This window comes from Berghia stephanieae, chromosome 5, assembly GCF_034508935.2.
Source record: "Berghia stephanieae isolate SIO BIC M18660-M18661 chromosome 5, UCSD_Bste_1.3, whole genome shotgun sequence".
Taxonomy (NCBI): domain Eukaryota; kingdom Metazoa; phylum Mollusca; class Gastropoda; order Nudibranchia; family Aeolidiidae; genus Berghia; species Berghia stephanieae.
The window spans coordinates 49,474,343-49,496,842 of NC_088364.1; the positions used below are offsets into that span (position 1 = coordinate 49,474,343).

At 35.6% G+C, this 22,500-nt stretch overlaps 1 protein-coding gene across 3 annotated transcripts in view; it reads right to left on the reverse strand.

Annotated features, from left to right (window-relative positions):
* The window catches only part of LOC144973110 (uncharacterized), a 41,507-nt gene that overhangs the window by 13,550 nt on the left and 5,457 nt on the right, over positions 1-22,500 (reverse strand). For all 3 annotated transcript variants that reach the window (XM_078915157.1, XM_078915156.1, XM_078915155.1), the window contains exons 3-5: positions 2,645-2,750; positions 1,125-1,255; positions 423-620 (exon numbers count right to left, since the gene is read on the reverse strand). In XM_078915157.1, the coding sequence (XP_078771283.1) occupies positions 423-620; positions 1,125-1,255; positions 2,645-2,750 (435 nt within the window). The remainder of the gene's footprint in view (positions 1-422; positions 621-1,124; positions 1,256-2,644; positions 2,751-22,500) is intronic.

The following is a 22,500-nucleotide window of genomic DNA, read 5'->3' on the forward strand; positions in this document are numbered from 1 at the left end:
TCTGATGTCACGTCGAGCGAGCAGCGTGGTTCTAAACAAAGAAAATTGGTACTTTTTATTCTTCATGCTGGCTAGAACTTTTCATATGTCATGTGATCAGAATGTATAAAAGTCAAAACATGATCTTATTTATAATTATAATGTTTCCCCCCCCCCCCCCCCCCTCTGGATACACTTTTATGCTCGTCGCAGAAATATTTCATAAGGGCATCCGCCATTGTACCGACAGTTTAGAGCCAGTTACTAAGTTACTATGCGTCATTACGAAGGAAGTGACGTCATGACTGTAGAAGCCAATTACTGCACAGGTCATACCCATATTTTGTACAGAGTATTAATTGGGCGATGGGCAATGACTTTTATAAATGAATGACAAATTTGACCCAATCAAAATCTGTTAGTACGTTATATATTGTTCCTACCTCTAGACATGCCTCCCGTCCAGTCTAAAAAGATAACAGGTTGGCCCATATTCGAGCCCGGTCTGTAGGGATGACGGGGCCCGATGGGAATGACATCGGGATGGTTGGGCCCAGGCACACGAGGGGCTTGGGTCATTGTGTAGAACATGACAGGCGGTCTGTGTCGTGGAGACAATGCATTTTGTGTAAAAGCTTTGCCTATGATAAACGGGGAGGGAGAAAGAGATAAAATCGATTAGTAATACATATACATTTACCAGTTGACTGCTGCACCATCGAAAAAAAAACAACTCGTATTTAAAAATTTGGTCAGAAAAACTCGTCCTTCAAATACTGATCGATCTAAATGACATTCATCTTGGCAAAAACTCTCAATCCTGGGAATTCTCTTTGAACTGATCAATATTTGATATCTGATCAAACTTTGTGTAACGATGAACTTTTATAGTCTGGTTAATACCGTTTAATGAAAAGTACTCATAATCGTGGATGGCAAAAAACAAACAATAACAAAGACCTGAGTGACGTCATCTTTGTTCTATCTATAATTTAGTGAGAACTAATCACCGATAAGGAAAGCAATAACAAAGAGATGAGTGACGTCAATTTCGTTCTTTCTAAAATAAAAATACCTTTGGGTGTATTAAAACAATAACAAAGAGATGAGTGACGTCAATTTCGTTCTTTCTAAAATAAAAATACCTTTGGGAGATCCGTGTAATTGGGGAATCTCCAGCGTCCTACTCTTTTGGGAGACAAGAGTCGGGTGATTCATGACAGGTCTTTGTTGTTGAGGCTTGGTGACAACATGTTTGGGCTTTCTCCTTCTCTGACTAGAAAAAAGAAAAGAAAAATATGGAAATGAAAAAAAAAATGAATGTATCAAGCATTAGTGCATATCAGCAATCTGATTTTTTTAAATGCAAAAGAACCCCCCCCCCCCCCCCCCCCGGCCGATTGGATTACCGAAAAAAACGTCGCCGGCTTTTTGCGATTTGGATTTGATTGATTTTTTTTTTTAATTGTGCAACTTGTGACAAGAAACTTAACAAATTACTGCATTACAACCTTTGGATTAAACATACAACAATTGTGGACTACTATTATGAAGACTAGCATCCGGGGTGTACTATTATGAAGACTAGCATTCGGGGGGTGAGAATAGTCACTTCCTTTATATATCGTGCAAAATTCACTAAACGTTCTCAAAGGAATAAATGTGCTGTACAGTAAATAGTGGATTCCTCTGTGAGATGCTACAGACACAATCGATATAATAAGCGGTTTCGGCCTTCAACTAATTTTGTCCAGCGTCTTTTGTGTTTGGTTAAGTCGTCGCATTCAGTGAAACTTCTGTTTTCAAAGTCCATGAAAAGAGAGCCCAATGAAAAGAGAGAGGATATACTGAGCCTACTGAGGAATAAATAAATCATGGCAAAGTGCATGCATTGATCATGGTCAGTCCATTTGAAATGCGCTATATAAATGTTTAGTTTTATTTTTAAAATTTACATTTTAAATCTAAAAACTTTGGAAATTGGATTCAATAGTCTGATATCACGTCGCCCAGAGACGGCGAGCAGCGTGGTTCTAAACAAAGAAAATTGGTACTTTTTATTCTTCATGCTGGCTTGAAATTTTCATATGTCATGTGATCAGACTATATAAAAGTCAAGACATGATCATATTTATAATGTTTTTCTCCTCTGGATACACTTTTATGCTCGTCGGAGAAATATTTCAAAAAGGTGTCCGCCATTGTACCGATAGTTTAGAGCCAGTTACTAAGATACTGTGCGTCATTACGAAGGAAGTGACGTCATGACTGTTGAAGCCATTTTAGCCGCGAGAAAAATATTCATGGACGATTTAACTAAAGAACCTATGCGGCTATGTGGTCTAGTGGTATGACACTCGCTTTCGGATAAGAAGGTCCTGGGTTCGAGCCTCGGGCTCGGCGCATAGTTGAGTCCTTGGAAAAGGTTCTTTACTCACATTCTCTCACCGTACTCAGGTGTAAAATGAGTACTGGCCGTTAACAGCAGTGTCTGTGTCCGAAAAATTGTAATATCGCCTAACAGGCGGCATGTCCCGTCCTACGTGTTAAATATTGCTGTTGACCAGGGAGCCCTTGTAAAGCGATTTGAGCACATTTAGTGGATATTGCTCTATATAAAAGCTCTTTTTTTAAAAAGAACCTACTACTAAATTCATTAACTTACCATTTGATGGCAAAGAAAACGGCAGCACAGATGATCATAATCAACAACAAACCAGCCACAACGCTGGCGGCTATCACAGCGTTCAAGGATTCATCCGCATTGGCGCCTGTCAATGGCAACATAAAGAATAAATTAAGTGAGATTGTATAAAGAAGTCATTTGGAGCCATTAATTAGACCCAGCCATGGAGCTGGAGTTCATCCCTGTTTCTATAGCGTGAAATGGACAATAGCGATTGCTTGGTGTCCTTTGCGTAGGACGCTAGTCTATTGCAAAGTACTTTCCGCCCGATCTATTAGACCAAGCTATAAAATCACTGCCTGGGTGAACAGGGGGGGGGGGGGGGGTTAGAGAAAAATAAGGACTGCACTCGGGATCGATCTCATGGTCCCTTTGCATGTGAAGCAACTGCTCTACGACATGAGCTATCGAGACTCCCAAAATAGGATAAGATATAATTTTAATATCGTATTCTTGAACTCATACTTTTGGTATTTCGAAGAAGTTCCCCGAACCACTGCATGACCGTGGGATCGCCCGGAGGTGAGGGTTCGAAAATTTCACATTCACGAGGTAAAGAATATTTTTATTATACCCCTGCAATGACCTCATCGGTGTTATTTCTTATTTAAAAACCAACCCCTTTTCACACGAATGAAAATTTTTCTCGATTTGATCGGTTCTTGAATTTAATAGTTTGGCCTTAAGAATGTTCAGTGTAGTAAAGATATTAATTCTTCTTCTTCTTCTTCTTCTTCTTCTTCTTCTTCTTCTTCTTCTTCTTCTTCTTCTTCTTCTTCTTCGTCTCCTAAAACCCACGATTTGGAATGATCTCCATCAATCTGTGAGATATTAGAGCTCTATAGATTTTCTCCAAAAAAAAAAACAAAAACCTGAAGGCATATCTTTACAGAAAATATCTACTTAATTGAATTTTAAATGTGGTGTATGTTAAGTATTGGTGATGTTTTTTCTTGGATTTTAAAGCGCTTTGAGGTTTCGACGAAAGGCACTATAGAAATATTATTATTATTATTATTATTATTATTATTATTATTATTATTATTATTATTATTATTATTATTATTATTATTATTATTATTATTATTACTATTTCATGCTTGTCAATTCAGATAAACTCCCCAAAACACGATGGCACGAAAACAGACGACTCGGGACAAAGCGAGCTTTATACATTATAACTGCCCACCTTCTCCTTTCTGTCAGTTATCAATCTTTCTAAATCTCTACGGGTCCACCCTCCCTAAACCATAGAATTAAATCCGGTTTCTTTTGTCTGGATGTGTAGACGACGTCATCATATCTTTCTACGTATTTCATTCATGTCTCTAGTTGTTTGTTCAACTCCACTGACCCTATTCAATTCAGCAGGCGATAAATAAATGCAGTTTTTGTGCTTAGAATCTTAGTGGAGAAGATATTATATCAAAGTAACAAAACTGAGAAGCAGGCACTGGCGTATTGTATACATATAAAAAGTTTTATATGAAGCAGTGCCAGACAAACAGAACACAAGAAAGAAAAATACTTAAAAATTTGCCCGCTTCGACTGGGGAGGCAGGGTGATTTTTAAAGATGATTTTTTTGTGCGACTATGTGGTTAAGTGGTGTGACACTCGCTTTCGGATCGGAAGATCCTGGGTTAGAGCCTCGCTAGGCGCATAGTTGAGTCCTTGGAAAATACTCTTTACTCACATTCTCTCACCGTACTCAGGTTTAAAATGAGTACCTGGCCGTTAAGCGCGTTGTCTTTGTCCGAAAAATTGTAATATCGCCTAACAGGCGTCATGTCCGATCCTACATATTAAATGTTGCTGTTGGCCAGGGACCTCTTGTAAAGCGCTTTGAGCATATTTAGTGGATATTGCGCTATATAAAAAAGCTCAAAGCTCAACTTTTTTTCTTGTATTTTTCTTTCTCCTTTGGGTATCTGATTCTCTTCCGTGTTGATTTAGTTCTGCCATTTCTAATGCAAGTCAGCTTTCTATTTATACATCGGCGTACTTATAGGAATAGAAAATACGAACTGGTCTAACAAGATAAGTCGGTAATAAAATAATGTGGTTATGGAGTTGTGTTCATGGGTAAGGCAAAAATTACCCACTCGACTCAGGTGATAATTAGTAGTTGGTTATAGGCAAAAACTGATTTTGTAAGAGTGGTAGGACCTACAAATATGATGCCTAGCAGGCAACATGTACAGTATAAAATGGAAACATAATTCCATGTGTCCTGCACTGTTTTGTGGTCCAATGACATAATGACAGATTTTTGTTCGAGTCCCGCTTTAGGCGGCGAAAATTGAGTTCTCGGAGAAAGCTTTTTTTCTTGTTATCTCACCGCATTCAAGTGTAAAATGATTACCTGATCGGTAACGACGTTATCTGTAAAAATAATTGTAAAAGCACCTCATAGGCGTTGTCTCGCATTATATCTTAAGTGTCGCTGTTGGCTTTGGACATTTGTAAAGAGTTTGAGCATATTTAATGGATATGCGCTATAAAAAAAGTCTCAAGTTCAAGCTCAAGTTGCGAATATACACCTTTGATCTAATTGACTCTGAAACCACAAGTCTTATATAGCTGAATTTATAGTTATTTCTGAATGGCAAAACGGACATTAACTATTGCTTGCTACCCTTGCGTCATTTTCCTTTAGCTTTATTCCCACTGAAACTATCAGGTCCAAGCACTCAACCACTGCATGATGGGTGGGCAGACGGTTTTGAAGAAAAAAGTGTACTGCACCCGGAATTGTTACTTGTTGCCTTTTTCATGAGGAGAATGAATGCAATGCTCTACCAATGGAGACATTCAGACTCAAGCAGTGAATGTAAACAGCATTCACAACCAGTAAAAGTCTCTGGTTCAAATCCTTCTTCAACGCGCAACAAAAATGATGATGTAATACAATATTGAAATTTAATGAAATTTATTTATATTGCGCCCAATCCTCTATACAATAAAGCTCTAGGCGCATAACAATAACATCAATCCATTCAAATTTCTCTCTCTCTCTCTCTCTCTCTCTCTCTCTCTCTCTCTCTCTCACTCACTCTCTATCTATCTACCTATCTATCTATCTACCTCTCTCTCTCTCTCTCTCTCTCTCTCTCTCTCTCTTTCTCTCTCACTGTTCTATTTAAAAAACTCTAAATTGATAAATATCAGGTGGTAACAAAAAACATGCCGCTGTTTATATCTTTCTATTGTAATAACGTTATAAAGACATATTTTCCAAATATTAGAACCATTTTTTGCCAATAGAATTGCAAATGGATGAGCGGTTTTTGAATAATATAAAATCTTGTAACACCACCAAAAATGTTATATCGGCGAAAAGATGACGCAAATTATTGTGGCAATTACGCGTTGTAATTCTTTAAAGAAGACACTTGTTGCTATGCCTGTGTAACTCTATGCACATCCAGTTACATATCTATCAAAACTATAATTCATTCTGCACTGTAGAACTATTTGGTTTCTTACACAATGAAGAGAATTATGATGAAAATAACGTTTATGGTGAAATAATGTTTGCTAAATTATATGGCAACACAAGTTAAAATCATCGCCCAATTTACTCGGCAATGTTGCGTCATTTTTCTCTGATATTCTAGATATTTCTGAACACGGGTTTGAAAAAAAATCAAGCTCTTTTTTGTTCCTAAATTCATAGGTCTATTCATAAAATTTTGACAATTACGTAGGATTTGTTTTAATTTGTGTTTTGAATTTGAAAGAAATCTTATGAAGAGTCTCAGAGATACAAGCCGACAAAGAGCAGGCAGTTACTTTTTCTGTGACTACCTGATACATACTATACCTAATTTGTTCATCAGGACGAGCTTTACAATTATCTAATCAAATAGTTCTAACAAAGATTATTCTTCAGATTTTGTGATGTATAAAATAAATCTGAATTTTAAAAATGTTTATCTAATGACTACGAATATGATACTTTTCCTAGAGTTGGTAAGAAGTGGGTTGAGGCATAGCTTAAAAGAATTCCCTTTTCGCAATCAAATACCGCACGAATTCTCGTTAACTGGTAATTTCTGGCGTAAATTTAAAAATAACCCCATATTATTAATATTATTGATCGATCATTATTTGAAGTAAACGTTTTCTCTGACGTAGATGAAAGAAAAATAATGTAGGTCATGTAAATTCAACGTTCACCTCTTTGTAAATCTCCTAATCGGACGCCATTATGGACAAAAATGTTGTAATGGAGAGTATTTTCATTACAACAATGATGAGCACATAACAATTTGGGTTTTCAGACTTGCGAATAAAATACGTCTTGTAAGATCAAAATTCAAAGTAACATTTTCTAACAGAGATGAAAAAGTGGGCCTAAATAGATCAATTTTGAAAAAGTTTTCTGACGTAAATTAAAAAGAAAAAGTATCAATATCTGAAGTGTAAGTTTTCGGGCGTATGTGAAAACATAATATGGGTCATGTTTCATAGATCCGTATTTCTTTGAATTTAACGTTTGCTGGCGTATATGAAAATAAATATAGGGAAATTGATTAATATTTGAGTCTAAGTTTTATGGCGTATATGAAAATATAATATGGGTCATGTAAGATCAATATTTAAGCTAACATTTAGGAGCCGAATGAAAACAAAAAGTGTGAAGGAACTGTTTTTGATGTCAATGTAAACAAATGTGGGTCATGTTAACATTAATTTGTCTAAGGTAAATAACAAATAAATTTGGGTCAGCAAGATCACTATTTGAACTAAAAGTTTACTGGCGTAAATAAAATAAATGTGGGTAAATAGATCGATATTAGAAGGACGAGTTTATGGCCAATTTGTTTTTAATGTCTTGTTTGTTTTTTTTTCAGAGTACGGCTATATCATATGCCCACTAGCCGGATAGGGTGACCGTCCAGTTTAATTTTTAACACAGCAATTCCTAAAATTACACAGTTATAGAAGGAACGGTACTGACGTCACTCATCTCTTTGTTGTTGTTTTTAGATCGCTATTTTGGTGATTAGTTATCACTAAACTTAACCTTTTGCACTATATTTTCTTTGATTTACTGTCCACAGTTAGTGTTGAGGTGACATCTATCTTCGATACAAATGCCTTAGTTTCTGACAGGTTTGTTGTGGTATTCTACTTTTCTATAATGTATTATTTTGTTTTCAAAGTACAATCTCAGGTTGGTTTAAAAAGCCAACCGTAACAGACCAAATTTTGTCACAAATAATCTGATATGCAATACGTCCTGCTTGAAGGGCTTGAATAACAACAGCGTATAGATAGTATGCGCTTGGCTAAGAAGCTCATAACATTGCCATCCGGAAGTATAACGGACCAACACACAAAACTGTGTGTATCCATGAACGTTTATAGTCAGGTTAATACAGTTCAGTGAGCATTACTCATAAACGCGGATGGCAAAAAAAAAAAAAAAAAACAACAAAAAAAAAAACAAAAAAAAAAAAAAACCAATAACAAAGACCTGAGTGACGTCATCTTCGAACTATCTATAGAAGGAACGAAAGTGACGTCACTGTGCTCTTTGTTATTCTTTTTAGCCAGCCATTTTTTTGAGTTAAGTATATCAATCAGACTATAAATGTTCAAGGTTACACTTAGTTTTGTGTGTTGGTACGTTATATCCGACTGGCGGATGTTATGAGATTTTGGGCTAAGCGCAAAACATCAATAAGGATTGGTGGTCCCAAAAGCTCAGTTGGTAGAGCACCTGCTTCACACGAAGCGGGTCCGAGATCAATCCCAGGTATAGCCGAGATTTTTTTTCCTGACCCCAACCCCTGTCCTCCCAGTAATGATTCGGTAGCTGAGACTGTTAGAGCTGTCGGAAAGTACTTTTTGCCATAGACCATCGTCCTATCCAAAGGGTAGCAAGCAATTGCTATTGTCTGTTTCGCGCAATAGAAACCGTGATGAACTCCGGCTCTATAGACATTGACATTGATATTCAATCTGATTGAGTTTGTTTATCATAAGACGAAGTACGATTAGCGATTTTGAAGATAGGGAGCAAAAATTAAGCAGGGTTTTGGCTGTAATATTGGAAGGGGGGGGGGGGGGGGGGGGGGAGGTGGGAAGCATCGGTTGACATTAAGCTAATGCGGCTAGTCTACAAAATATTTCAAAGGCATATCCAAACGGTGCTAGACGAATAAAGAAATTAGCGACAGATAAGAGATAAAGATAGATAGGTAGGCAGGTAGATAGACAGACACAGTCAGATAGTCAGGTAGATAGATGGAAATAAAGATTGATAGGTAGACAGATATAATATGCACACAAAAACATACACACACACACACACACACACACACGCACGCACACACACATTCACATAGACCAGTAACAGCGATGTGTCTGTCGATAAAAAAATGCAATAGCACCTCATATGCGTCATGTCTCCTATTTGTCAAGTGTTGCAATTGGGTTGGGGCTCCTTGTAAAGTACTTTGAGCACATTTAGTGGACATTGCTCGATATAAATCTCAACTTTTTAAAACCATTGTTTTTTTCTTCTAAATTTACGCCCATTTAACCGACTTGAAAACGATGCACGGACATATTTCTATAAATAACCTAGAAATAAAGGGTTGTATCGTGTTTTATACAAGTCATGACTAAAACAGTTGTAGCCTAATTATATTTAGAGACCTAGGTTTTATTTTCTACGCATTCAATGGGAGTTCGTGATATGACGCATGAGTGAGGGTATCTATATTAATGTTATAATATTATAATGTTATATTATAGTATTACGCAACTCTGCAGATTTCTATTGATACATAGGTAGATAATAGAGTCTAAGGATGAATGATTCTTTTTAGCTTAAAGTTTTCAAAGAAAACCCCCCAAAACACACACACACACACACACACACACACACACACACACACTCGCACACCCCCCTATATATATATATATATATATATATATATATATAATATATATATATATATATAGTATATGAATTTGCTAATATATGTGTTAATGCCCTTTCTTCGCTAAGGAATATCTTGAAAGAAATATTGTTGAACGACATATAATAATATGAACCTACACACACACACACACACACACACGCACACACACACATATATTATATATATAATATATATATATATACATATATATATATATTATATATATATATATATATATATATATATATATATTATATATATATATATATAAATGGAGACTTGATACCAACATTAACAATTTTTTTATTCGAAATGATATGGAATGGATGTGTCACATGAATGTCGGTCATGCACACGCCCAAACAAAAATTAAATTAATTAATTAAAGCCTAGTTTTATGTTGAAGGGTTATTTTTTTTACATGATATTCTCGAAACCAACAAGAATGCGGGTCATCATACTCGTAAATAACTTCACGTAGAGTGACGCCGACTGACCTATGAGAGCTTCAGTAACTTCCAAAGAGTCTCCATTGAGAGTCAACTGTAAACTATTTACCAAAACAATTCATATAAAGGATTCTCTATCGGTCAAAAGCTCAAACATTGGAAACTTTATTAGGAAAGATATTTTATTTATTTGCAATATTATATGCTTAAATGAATTTGAATACATTCGCCAACAATAAAAATATATATTTCAAATCAATAGAATCGACTCGCCTGTATTGACTGTATCGATATGAGTATTCGTCACGAATCAGTTGATAATCTATGGAAAATTATGAACGGTGAATAATATAATGTGTGACCCATCGTCTCAAAACGGTATTATGTCTGGATGAATTGGACCCCTAAAAGTGAATTTAGAATAAAGATAACGAGAAATGGAAACTTGGAGCTTCGTGCAATGCCAGAAATTGTATTTATTTTCAACCATATGGAAGAGAAGGGATGGAGGTCCCAATAGCTCAGTTGGTAGAGCACTTGCTTCACACACAAAGGGACCGAGATCGATCCCGGGTGCAATCGAATTTTTTTTTCTGACTCCTTCGGTAGCTGGGTCTGTTAGATCTGGCGGAACTTTGCAATAAACTAGCAGCATCCTATGAAAAGGGTAACAAGCAATTGCTACTGTCCGTTTCACGCTATAGAAACCGGGATAAACCTGGGCGCAGGGGTCTAACGGCTCTGGGTGGCTACTTTTTACTTTTTATGGAAGAGATATTAACCCATAAATATATTATATAAATATAAATTCTATTTTTAGCAAATAGTTCACCCCGCTTTGAGACCATGGGTCATATATGTGACCTATTGCCTCAAAGCGGTTTCGTGCGGCTATGTGGTCTTGTGGTATGACACTCGCGCTCGGAATAGAAGGTCCTGGGTTTCGAAACCCGAGCGGTGCATAGTTGAGTCATTGGAAAAGGCTCTTTATTCCCCGTATTCAGTTTTAAATGAGTACCTGGCTGTTAACAGCGAAGTGTTTGTCTGAAGAGAATTATGATATCGCCTAATAGGCGTCATGTCTCATTCTACATGTTACGTGTTGCTGTAAGTCAAGGACCCTTTGTAAGGCGTTTTGGGCTTTGAGCACGTTTAATGGATATTGCGCTATATGAAAGCTCATTTTTTAAAAATTAGATCGGGTTGATTTAGATGTTAAAATTAGGGTTAAGGTTTAACTATTTATTGAGGAAAATCGATTTGTTTTCTTAAAGCTACGAAAAGTTTTTAAAAAGTTCTTATTTCAGATTATTTTAGCATTACATTAGATTTTAGGAATCTGGTTAACCTCGAAATAATACTTGTCTGAGTCGGTCGATCACATATTCAAGGAAGCATTCAAATTTGTCTTTAAATATATTATATATTATGTATTATGTGATATTGTATAGTTATAAATAGTAGTAACATAAATCCGTTATGCTTTGTAAGTTTACTAAACCAGGGCAATGGAATAAAGATATCAATAAATTTATATTTTTTTTTCCAAAAGCATAACCAATGTAACTACTTTTTTAAAATGACAAACATTCCTACCAGATTAAAAACCGTATCATTTGAGATAAGACTTTAGTTTGCTCGTTCTGCCTATGGATTCAGATAGCTCAGTTGGTAGAGCGCAAAGTGGGCACTGTTATCTTTCTCTGGTGCATTAGAAGTTTAATATCACCATTCTGTCCTCACAGCAATGGATGCCACGCGCTTAGTTTTTAAAAACTTCATAATACCCGCCAGCCGAATATAACGCACCAAACACACAAAACAATGTGTAACCTTAAATAAATATTTATAGTCTGATTATTCAATTTAGTGAGAACTATTCATAAAAAATAGCTGGCTAAAAACAATAACAAATATGTGAGTAACGTCAATTTCGTTCTATCTATAGTCGGATATAGTTGGCCATAACACATATTTAGCGCCTGAATCATTCCAGCTAAGTATTGTTTTGAGGATATGGGTCACATATAACCTAAATAAGTTAGCTATCTATTTTTGTTTTAAATAAATAGACTTGACTAACGGTGTTGTACTTACCGGTAAGGAAATAAGAGATAGCATCCATCTATTATTTATACAATGATTGCCGTTATAGAAAGCAAAGACATATGATGGGTCGTAGTATCTTATTTAATATGTTGCTCACCAATGAATTGTTCCATAAAGAAAATAATAATGTTTCTGACTTTGATTTCAATATAAAAATATTTATAATAACATATTGTATGTATATGTATATATTATATATTGTATATGTTTGATCGTTTATTACATTTCAAAGATAAGCATATTTCAATATTGAATAATACAAGACTACACAATTTCTGCCTATCTATTTTAAATCAAATTTATCGACTGTTCGATGAAAATTACGGAGAAAATAAAGAATATCACCACATTTTGAATTTGGAACGTCTAGAGATTACGTTTTTGGAAATTAAGCCCGAGCTTAGAAACGGAGATGTAGACACACAATAGAAATGCTGTTCACTTTTTTTTATTTGTAGAAGAAATACGGTGTTCAGGAACTAGCAACTGTATTGAGATTCAATATTTATTTTTAGGCTGCCAGATAAATTAAATATTTACTTTGTGGTCATTGCTTATTGGTTAGAGTAAGGCAACATACTGATATATTAATTACTAGTATCCTGGCAACAATAAAAAAAAAACAAAAAAAAAACAAAACAAACAAAACAAAACAAAAAAACAACTCAATTTGAATAGATGGTGAATAAACAAATTATTGTAATGGATAATTAGAATACGAGTAATGACTCTTTAATAAGTAAAATCTAATGATAGATCACATATGGTGAATGGCCAAACTGGTAGCTCCTGGGAAATTTCACTTGATAATCTAAAGAATCGAGTTGCGAGGTATTTAACGCTCAGGCAAATATACTTTTCTTGGACGCTCATGATTCAAACCAAATGATCTACACTGTTCTTTGAACGCACCGAGAATAAACACAGCCCAGACAAACATCCACCATTGATAGCCTATAGGAAAGAAGAGATGGGCTAGTGTTGTTTTAATTGACCCTTCCTGGACAACTGCTGCATCAATTATTTTTTTTAAATGTTTATTTTGCATAAGTGTTTTTCTCGCAAAATGAATCACAAGCACGTTTATTCGTGAATCTAAATTCATTAATTAAATCTAATTGCCTATATATATATATATATATATATATATATATATATATATATATATATATATATATATATATATATATACAAAGGTTTTACATAAGAGACTAGCGGTTAATTCCGTGAAAAAAAAATATGACTGTCAGACTTTTTCTTCAACTCTAACGGATTTTTAATGAAACACATTTTCTTTCCAAATATTACAGTAAAAGTAATATGACGCTAACTGTTGGTGGAAACATTGCTAAGAAAAAAAAAAACCACACCTTTACACAGACCCAATGAATTTAAAATCACACTATATCTAATTTGACAATAGCTCCAGTATCCCAATGGATGGATTGATTGAGCACTGGACAAATCAATGTACTGTCGGCTTATAATAATAATAATAATAATAATAATAATAATAATAATAATAATAATAATAATAATATAATAATATAATAAATAATAATAATAATAATAATTATAGATCTTTATTGTCCATAAATATGGCAATTTGTCATTTAGTTACACTTGTTATAACGTTAAACGATAACTGTAACATTGAACAGATATTTCACTCCTTCTTATTTTTTTTTATAGCTTCTATTCTGATGCATCTTCCCACACAGAAGTTTTTTATAGAAATATCCACTAAATGTGCTCCAATCGCTTTACAAGGAGTCAAAGTCAACAGCAAGACTTAACATGTAGGACGATCCATAAAATCTGCAAGGCTCTATTCGATTTTACTTTGAAAGAGATAACTCTCTATAGTATTCGTAATGTTGAAAAAAGGGGACGGGAGCAGTGGATATAATTAAAAGATTAAAATATTTTAACTTTCTTTGCCATTGGTCGGCTGAATGTTGAAATAGTTTATATCTGTACCATTTTATCCGGTTCAGTTTTCTCTTGGCTTTCGTGGCCATTCACTTGGCAATTGGAAAAAAAAAATCTCAAGGCTGAGTGTCATCTGTCAACTCGGGCATTTCTGTGGTACTCTGACAAAACAGGTTTTATTCATTTCTGCAAGAAGACGTTTGTGTTGCTATGTGGTCTAGTGGTATGACACTCGCATTCGGACCGGAAGGTCAATGGTTCGAGTCGCGCTATGTGCGAGCAGCGCTTAATTGAGTCCTTCGAAAAAGGCTCTTTACTCACATTCCCTCACCGTACACAGATTCAAAATGAGTACGTGGCCGGTAACACTGCTTGCTGTCTTTATCCGAAAAACATTGTAATATCACCTAACATTCATAATGTCTCGTCATACATATTAAGTGATGCATTTGGCGAGAGACACTTGTATAGTGCTTTGAGCACATTTAGTGGATATTGATCTATATAATTGCTCAACTTCTGTTTCTTGTTTCAAATACCAATCGATCCATTTCTCAAATTAATCTCAAACCTCAGACTTCATTGAATTGTCCATAGAATTTTTGACAAGTTGTCGGCCATGTTAATCAAATAGTATTTGAAGTCCATTTTCCTGGCCAAAATGATTTTTTAAACTCCGAACAGAATCTGACAGATTTGGCAACATTTGGGGGGATAGATCCGATCACATTTGAATTGGCAAAGTACGATGGGAGAGCCACACAAAATCAAGGCTACTGATGTATTCCAAGGACCTTTTTAAGTCAAAAAGATTCGAATAATTTCCGTTCAAAGCACAATGTTTACATTGAGAAAACTGATTACAACTTACTGCCGAGAAAGTCTTGTAAAAGAGTGCTTAACACGAGGAACGTTTTTCAGAGCAGGAGTTCATACCGCTTTATGCAGCATTGAATCGGACTATAAAATTGCTTGCTATCCTTTTGAAGGGACGATAGTCTATCGATTTGATAAATCTAGCTACCTAATCAGTCTTGGGTGGGCTGAGGGGGTCATTTAATGCAATACAAGTCACTTTTAGGCATCCTTTGTTTATACCAGCACTCTTTCCATCGTCAGAACTGAACTAATTCATATCTGAGTCGATTGAGATCTTATGTGTGCTCAGTGCCTTATGCAAGGACACATCAATGTCAACCATCCCTCACTCATAAAGCTCTATCATCGATTGTCTTTGTGCGTCCATGTAATCTAGTGGTATGACACTCGTCTTCGGATTGGAAGGTCCTGGGTTCGAGTCCGCTCTGAGCGGCGCGTAGTTGAGTCCTAAGAAAATGATCTTTACTCAGATTCTCTCATCGTATTCATGTGTAAAATGAGTATCTGATAGTTAACAGTTTTGTCTCTGTCGGAAAAAAAATTTGTAATATCGCCTAACAGGCGTCATGTCTTGTCCTACATGTTAAGTGCTGCTGTTTGATAGGAACCCATTGTCATTGTAAAGCGCAATGAGCACGTTTGGTAGATATTGAGCTATATATAGGCTCGTATTTTTGTTGCCTTTGTTGTGTGTGTGTGTGTGTGTGTGTGTGTGTGTGTGTTTGTGTTTTTTTTTTTTTTTTTTTTGGGGGGGGGGGGGGGGGGGTTATTACCAGATGAAGTTTTGTACCACTGAGCTACTTACACCTGATGAATATTATGCTCTACTTATGGGTGAGAAATATAGGCTCGAGATAAAAACATAGACATAAAAAAATCACGGTGTCAGAAGAGACCCCACTCGCGATCGACATTTATAGCTGGATAGCTCAGTGGCAAGTGTGGCTGCCCTCCAATCTCCCTCTCTTAGCCAGGCGGAGGGTGTCATATAAATTGGATTCCGAGTTTTGGCTCTAAAACAGGCTAATATTTTTATTCTCTGTTTTAATCTGGCACGACTCAATACCTTACAATATATATCATTATTATTGACATAGTTCCCGTTCCACATTTTTTCTGAAAATCCTCTATTGGAATCTTCCAACAATATGTGAAGTGTCTTACTCAAGGACACAAAATTGTCACCATTTCGGTCTCTCACCATGGTCAAAATCGTTTGGTTTTGTCGCAAGGCGAGGCTCTGTACCGCAGAACTACCAACACTGGAATAATGTTCTCTATTGTAATCTTGTAACAATATGTTAAGTGTCATACCCAAGAACACGGCGTTTACATCTATGTGGTCTTGTGGTATGACATTCGCTTTCGGATCGGAAGGTCCTGGATTCGAGCCTCGCTCGGCGCATAGTTGAGTCCTTGGAATGAGTCCTTGGAAAAGGCTCTTTAGTCACATTCTCTAATCGTATTCAGGTGTAAAATGAGTACCTGGCCGTTAACATCTTTGCCTCTGTCGGAAAAATAAATTGTAATTTCGCCTAACAGGCGTCATGTTTCGTCCTACATGTTAAGTGTTGCTCTTGGTTAGGGACACCTTGTAAAGCGCTTATAGCACACTTAATGGATATTGTGCTATATAAAATCTCAAGTTCCTTTTTTTAAAAATTTGGTCCCTGACCACACTAAAAATCGCTTAGTGTCGTTACAAGACAAGGTTCTGTACCTCTGAGCCAACAGATCTACAATGTTATGCTCTATTATTGTAATCTTGGAATAATGTTTCAGCATGCTAATTCTTCTGGCAAAACTTGAATAAAAAAGGACAAACACACAAGACTCGATACCGGCCGGTTCACTGTATGATTCATGACTACAATGATTATATAATATTGGCACTGGAATTCAAAAGGGTGGGCGGTGGTGACTGGTGTGTCGTCCAGCACACACGAGTGTGTGTGTGTGTGTGTGTGTGTGTGTGTGTGTGTGTGTGTGTGTTGTTTTTGCTTGTGCTTGGGCGGGTGGTTTTCCGCACACAAACATCGTTTTAATATTTGGGACAAGATTAATAAGATCGGGTTTGAGAATTGTTGAACTAGTTGGAGGTCATCTTATGTTTAGAATTTAAACTTGAGCATTTAAATAGCGCAATACCCGCGACTCGGCTATGTGGCCAAGTGGTATGACACTCGCTTTCAGATCGGAAGGTCCTGGATTCGAGCCTCGCGCTCGGCGCATAGTTGAGTTCTTGGAAAAGGCTCTTTACTCATATTCTCTCACCGTACTCAGGTGTAAAATGAGTACCTGGCCGTTAAGAGCGGTGTCTTTGTCCGAAAAATTGTAATATCGCCTAAGAGGCGGCATGTTAAATGTTGCTGTTGACCAGGGACCTCTTGTAAAGCGCTTTGAGTACATTTAGTGGATATTGTGCTATATAAAGCTCAACATGTTCAAAGCGCTTTACAAGGGATCCATAGCCAACAGCAACACTTAACACATCAGACGAGACTAGCTGTTAGGCGATATTACATTTTCCCCCTAGAGCTGTCAATTACAACGAAAGAACAAGATTTCTAGAACATGTTTTTCTTTTACTTATTTGTTGCATCAATCAAATCAGGAGGGTGTAGGAAATAATAGCCGATAATAGAAACTTGCGAGGGTTAGAGTAAAAGTACAAAAAGGGCGCAGGATAGGCGCCTAGGTACTGCATAAAATTGAAATTTCACATAGCCTGACCTGCTAGAGGATTGAATGATGCAATGCATTGCACATTAATTGGGCTTGATGTAAATCGTTGAAATCCCAAATCCACTTCAAATAGTTTAAAATATGAAAGAAAAGCATTATTTGGCCTTACAAATGCCATAACAATGGTAAAAGAATAGAATAAATTATTCATTTGCGCCTCGATAAAAAATTTGACTGACGTTTAAGGCGGATAAAAAAATAATCAACAACCGTAACAGAAGACTATAACTAGTCCTTCAAATATCGAAAAATTATCGATCGGTATTTGTTTTAAAACGTGTTTCTTTTCAGAGGTGTCAGAAATGACATCTCTCTCTCTCTCTCTCTCTCTCTCTCTCTCTCTCTCTCTCTCTCTCTCTCTCTCTCTCTCTCTCTCTCTCTCTCTCTTCTCTCTCTTCTTCTATCTATCTTCTGACTTCTATCTATCTATCTATCTATCTATCTATCTATCTATCTATCTATCTATCTATCTATCATCTATCTATCTCTACTACTATCTCTCTCTCTCTCTCTCTCTCTCTCTCTCTCTCTCTCTTTCTCTCTCTTTCTTTTTCTCTTACTCTCATTTACGTTCTTGGTACCAAATGCTCTTTATGGCGCCGAATCAATTCCTATATACACACCACACAAACTGTTAATCATTAAATTTGACAGCAATATTACTGGCGCAATCATACAGTCAAGCGCACGAAGCACACAGCGTGACAACAACGCCCAATATAAAAATTCAATTAACAGCTGTATGTTAAAACCTCACATAAACAACTAAGACACACTATTAATATTAATTTATACAAATCATAATGCATTGTCGAATATAAAACGAAAACGAAGACATCATGCAGAGAAATAAATAATGGCGTACTTTAGATCAGCAGATCGCAAGCCTGTTTCAAGTTTTGAAAATAAATACAATGTTTATCTAAAATTTCCCCACTGCCTTCGCAAGCCAGCTGATACCTAAATTCATGATTTTAATCGTGTAAGGGGAATTTTAAAAAAAAAGAAAATTGAAACCCTGTTCTTCATTGTAAAATCGTTCGTATGAATCTTCGTATTTTGGATAAATGCCGCATTGAAAAGGCCTAAAGTCCAACAATAAAAAACAAACAAATAACAAAATAAACAAAAACAAACAAACAAACAAACAAAAAACAAAAAAAAAAATAAAAAAACAAACAAAGCAAACTACAAACATGAAACAAAAATAAAAACAAAAACAAAACAAACACAAAACACAATCATAAAAACCAACCCTTCCCCAGCCCCCGAACAAACTAACATATAATAAAGACAACGGCGCCAAAAATGTCGGCAACCTATAGGGGGAAAGTTAAAGTATAATTTTTAAAATTGATTTTGTGTTTCCCTTGCAATTGAAAGATGTCATCTTGATAAATAAACAAAGTTCCAGCGAAACTAAGCAAACATCAATTGAACACAACAGTAGTCTAATAAAAGGCAAAAATATATCAATTTGTTTTATAATCTATAAAAATGTATTCTTCAAAACTTCGAAGTTCTGATATTTTTTATGGAATAAGGTAAAAACATTACCAGTTATTACTAATTAGCTCTTCAGTTATTTTCTCCTGTTACAATTGATTCCTCTCATAGTTAGTTTTCAATACATTACAAGAACCACTTAGTTCCACCTTTTGATCGAAGTGTACGCTATTGATTTCAAATAATATCGATCTTTCTGTATTGTATTTGAAATCGCATGTGGATCGTGTCAGCGAAACGACTGAAGCGCTCAATAAAATTAGAATTTCATAAATAAAATGTCGCAGTTATAAGTTATGCCATCTTTATATACTTTTAAAAAAATTCAGCTCTAGGACGAAACATGAGTCCTTTTCGGTCATACTTGAGTAGTAATAGAAGTAGAAGTAGTAGTAGTAGTATAGTATATAAAAGTATAGTAGAGTTGTAAGAGTATAGTAGTGTAGTAGTAGTAGAGAGTAGTATTAGAAGTATATAGTAGTATAGTATATAGAGTAGTAGTAGTAGTATATAGTAGTAGTAGTAGTAGTAGATAGTAATATTAAAGTAAGTAGTAGTAGAAGTAGTAGTAGTGGTTATTGTTGTAAGTAGTAGAATGGGAAGATTATGACGATGATAGAGAAGAAGAAGAAGAAGAAGAAGAAGAAGAAGAAGAAGAAGAAGAAGAAGAAGAAGAAGAAGAAGAAGAAGAAGAAGAAGAAGAAGAAGAAGAAGAAGAAGAAAGAAGAAGAGAAGAAGAAGAAGAAGAGAAGAGAAGAAGAAGAGAAGAGAAGAAGAAGAATGGAAGAGAGAAAGAGAAGAAGAAGAAGAAGAAGAAGAAGAAGAAGAAGAAGAAGAAGAAGAAGAAGAAGAAGAAGAAGAAGAAGAAAAGAAGAAGAAGAAGAAGAAGAAGAAGAAGAAGAAGAAGAAGAAGAAGAAGAAGAAGAAGAAGAAGAAGAAGAAGAAGAAGAAGAAGAAAGAAGAAGAAGAAGAAGAAGAAGAAGAAGAAGAAGAAGAAGAAGAAGAAGAAGAAGAAGAAGAAGAAGAAGAAGAAGAAGAAGAAGAAGAAGAAGAAGAAGAAGAAGAAGAAGAAGAAGAAGAAAAAGAAAAAGAAGAAGAAGAATGGATCTTGTCGGGTACATTTACTTCTTCATTTTTGATTAACTATATATCTAATAATATGGGAATTTACATCAATATACATAGGATTAAAGCCCATTATATTGAGTTGTAATGAAAAAAAATTGCACATTTGTCCTCAAAATCATTCAAGTATGAACTACGCACTAAGCATCCAATTTCGACAAAACCTTATCAATAGGCCTTATCTATATCGATATAAGGAAAGAAAAGAAAATAGGTGTTCACGTATATTTTATTTTCCAGGGCGTGTCAGATAGTGCCGGCGACGATAAACTAGTACTAAGTGTCATAAAATAACATTGACTTAACAATATATTTACTTTTAATTTTAGAAAAAATAATCATGTTTACTCATTCTCCTCCTCCTCCTCCTCGTCGTCGTTGTCTTCGTCGTCGTCGTTGTCGTCGTTCTCCTCCTCTTCCTCTTCCTCCTCCTCTTCTCCTCCTCCTCCTCCTCCTCCTCCTCTTTCTTCTTCTTCTTCTTCTTCTTCTTCTTCTTCTTCTTCTTCTTCTTCTTCTTCTTCTTCTTCTTCTTCTTCTTCTTCTTCTTCTTCTTCTTCTTCTTCTTCTTCTTATTATTATTATTCATAATCCATGCCTCTTTCTTCTCCTCCTCCTCATCCCCCTCCCCTCCACCTCCTCTTCAACCTCCTCCATCTTCTCCTCCTTCTCTTCCTCCTCTTCCTCTTATTCTCTTTCTTCTTGTTTCTCCTTTTTCTCCAAAGGAATATAAAGACAATTACAAAAAACAGAACAAAACAATAATAATAATACCATGATCACATTTCAAAGTTCCTTCGCCTGATAGCTGGACAAATTCTCCATTTCATTTCTCCATGTAATAATAATAGCAAGTATTAGGACTTGTTTGTACAAAGAAGGGACTTAATTTTTGACAATAACAGGCATACACTAGGTACCGGATCCAAATCGATACAAAGGTAGGCAGGGCTATCTTCATGATTATTTAATTTATTCCTTCTCACTGTAGCTCACTTCGATGTGATGCTAACGACCACACAGTTGTAGCTTGTAATTAGAGCGAGAAGCATTAATGTCTCCATCTTTAAGATCATTGTTCTCCCCATCTTCCTCGTCATTCTCACCACAGCAACCGCCTCTTCTTACTCAACCTTCTCTTACTCCTGCTCATCCTTTTCGTTCTCTGATGCTACCATCTTATCTCAAACGCCAGGAATGTATCAATATATTTCGAACTCAACTTATTCGCTTCTCCCCCTCCTCCTCCCCCTCCTCTAATTCCTCCAACTCCTACTCCTCCTTCACCAACACCATCATAGCATTCATCTTCTGCCTCTTCTTCGTGTAGTAGTAGTAGTAGTAGTAGTAGTAGTAGTAGTAGTAGTAGTAGTGTGTGTGTAGTCGTAAGTAGTAGTAGTATGTATAGTATTTATAGTTAGTGTAGTTAGTGTATTATAGTATGTAATCATATTGTTATTATTATTACATTTATTATTATTATTATTATATTATTATTATATTATATTATTATTATTATTATAGTAGTAGTAGTAGTAGTATAGTAGTAGTAGTAGTATGCAGCAGCAGCAGCAGTAGTAGTAGTAGTAGTAGTAGTAGTAGTAGTAGCAGCAGCAGCAGCAGCAGCAGTAGTAGTAGTAGTAGTAGTAGTAGTAGTAGTAGTAGTAGTAGTAGTAGTAGTAGTAGTAGTAGTTGTTGTTGTTTAATGTTATTGTACGCTTTTCCTCCTCTTTCTTCACCACAAACGCATTCTTGTACTTCATCTCAATTCATATAAAGTGTGGTAGACCTATTATTTTTTAAAACCCAAACAAACAAACAAACAAAAACCCAAACAAACAAACAAAACAACATTTCTCTTCATCCCGCAGTCCTTAATCTTCCAAACCACTCCTTCTCTTCTTCTATGTCATCGTCCTCTTCATCTACATTATTGTCCTCCCTCTCGTTACCATAATCACTGCGTCAACTCCATTCACGTCATTTCCTCCAACCCATCAATTATTCATCAATTTACAATCTTTATTATCTTCCTGCATCACAACTTATTCATCATAATATTTTTTAAATAAGGGAAATTCCAATCAGAATGTCACATAACAATCAATAACGTTGCACTCCATTGAAACAACGTCATCGATATAAAACAAATA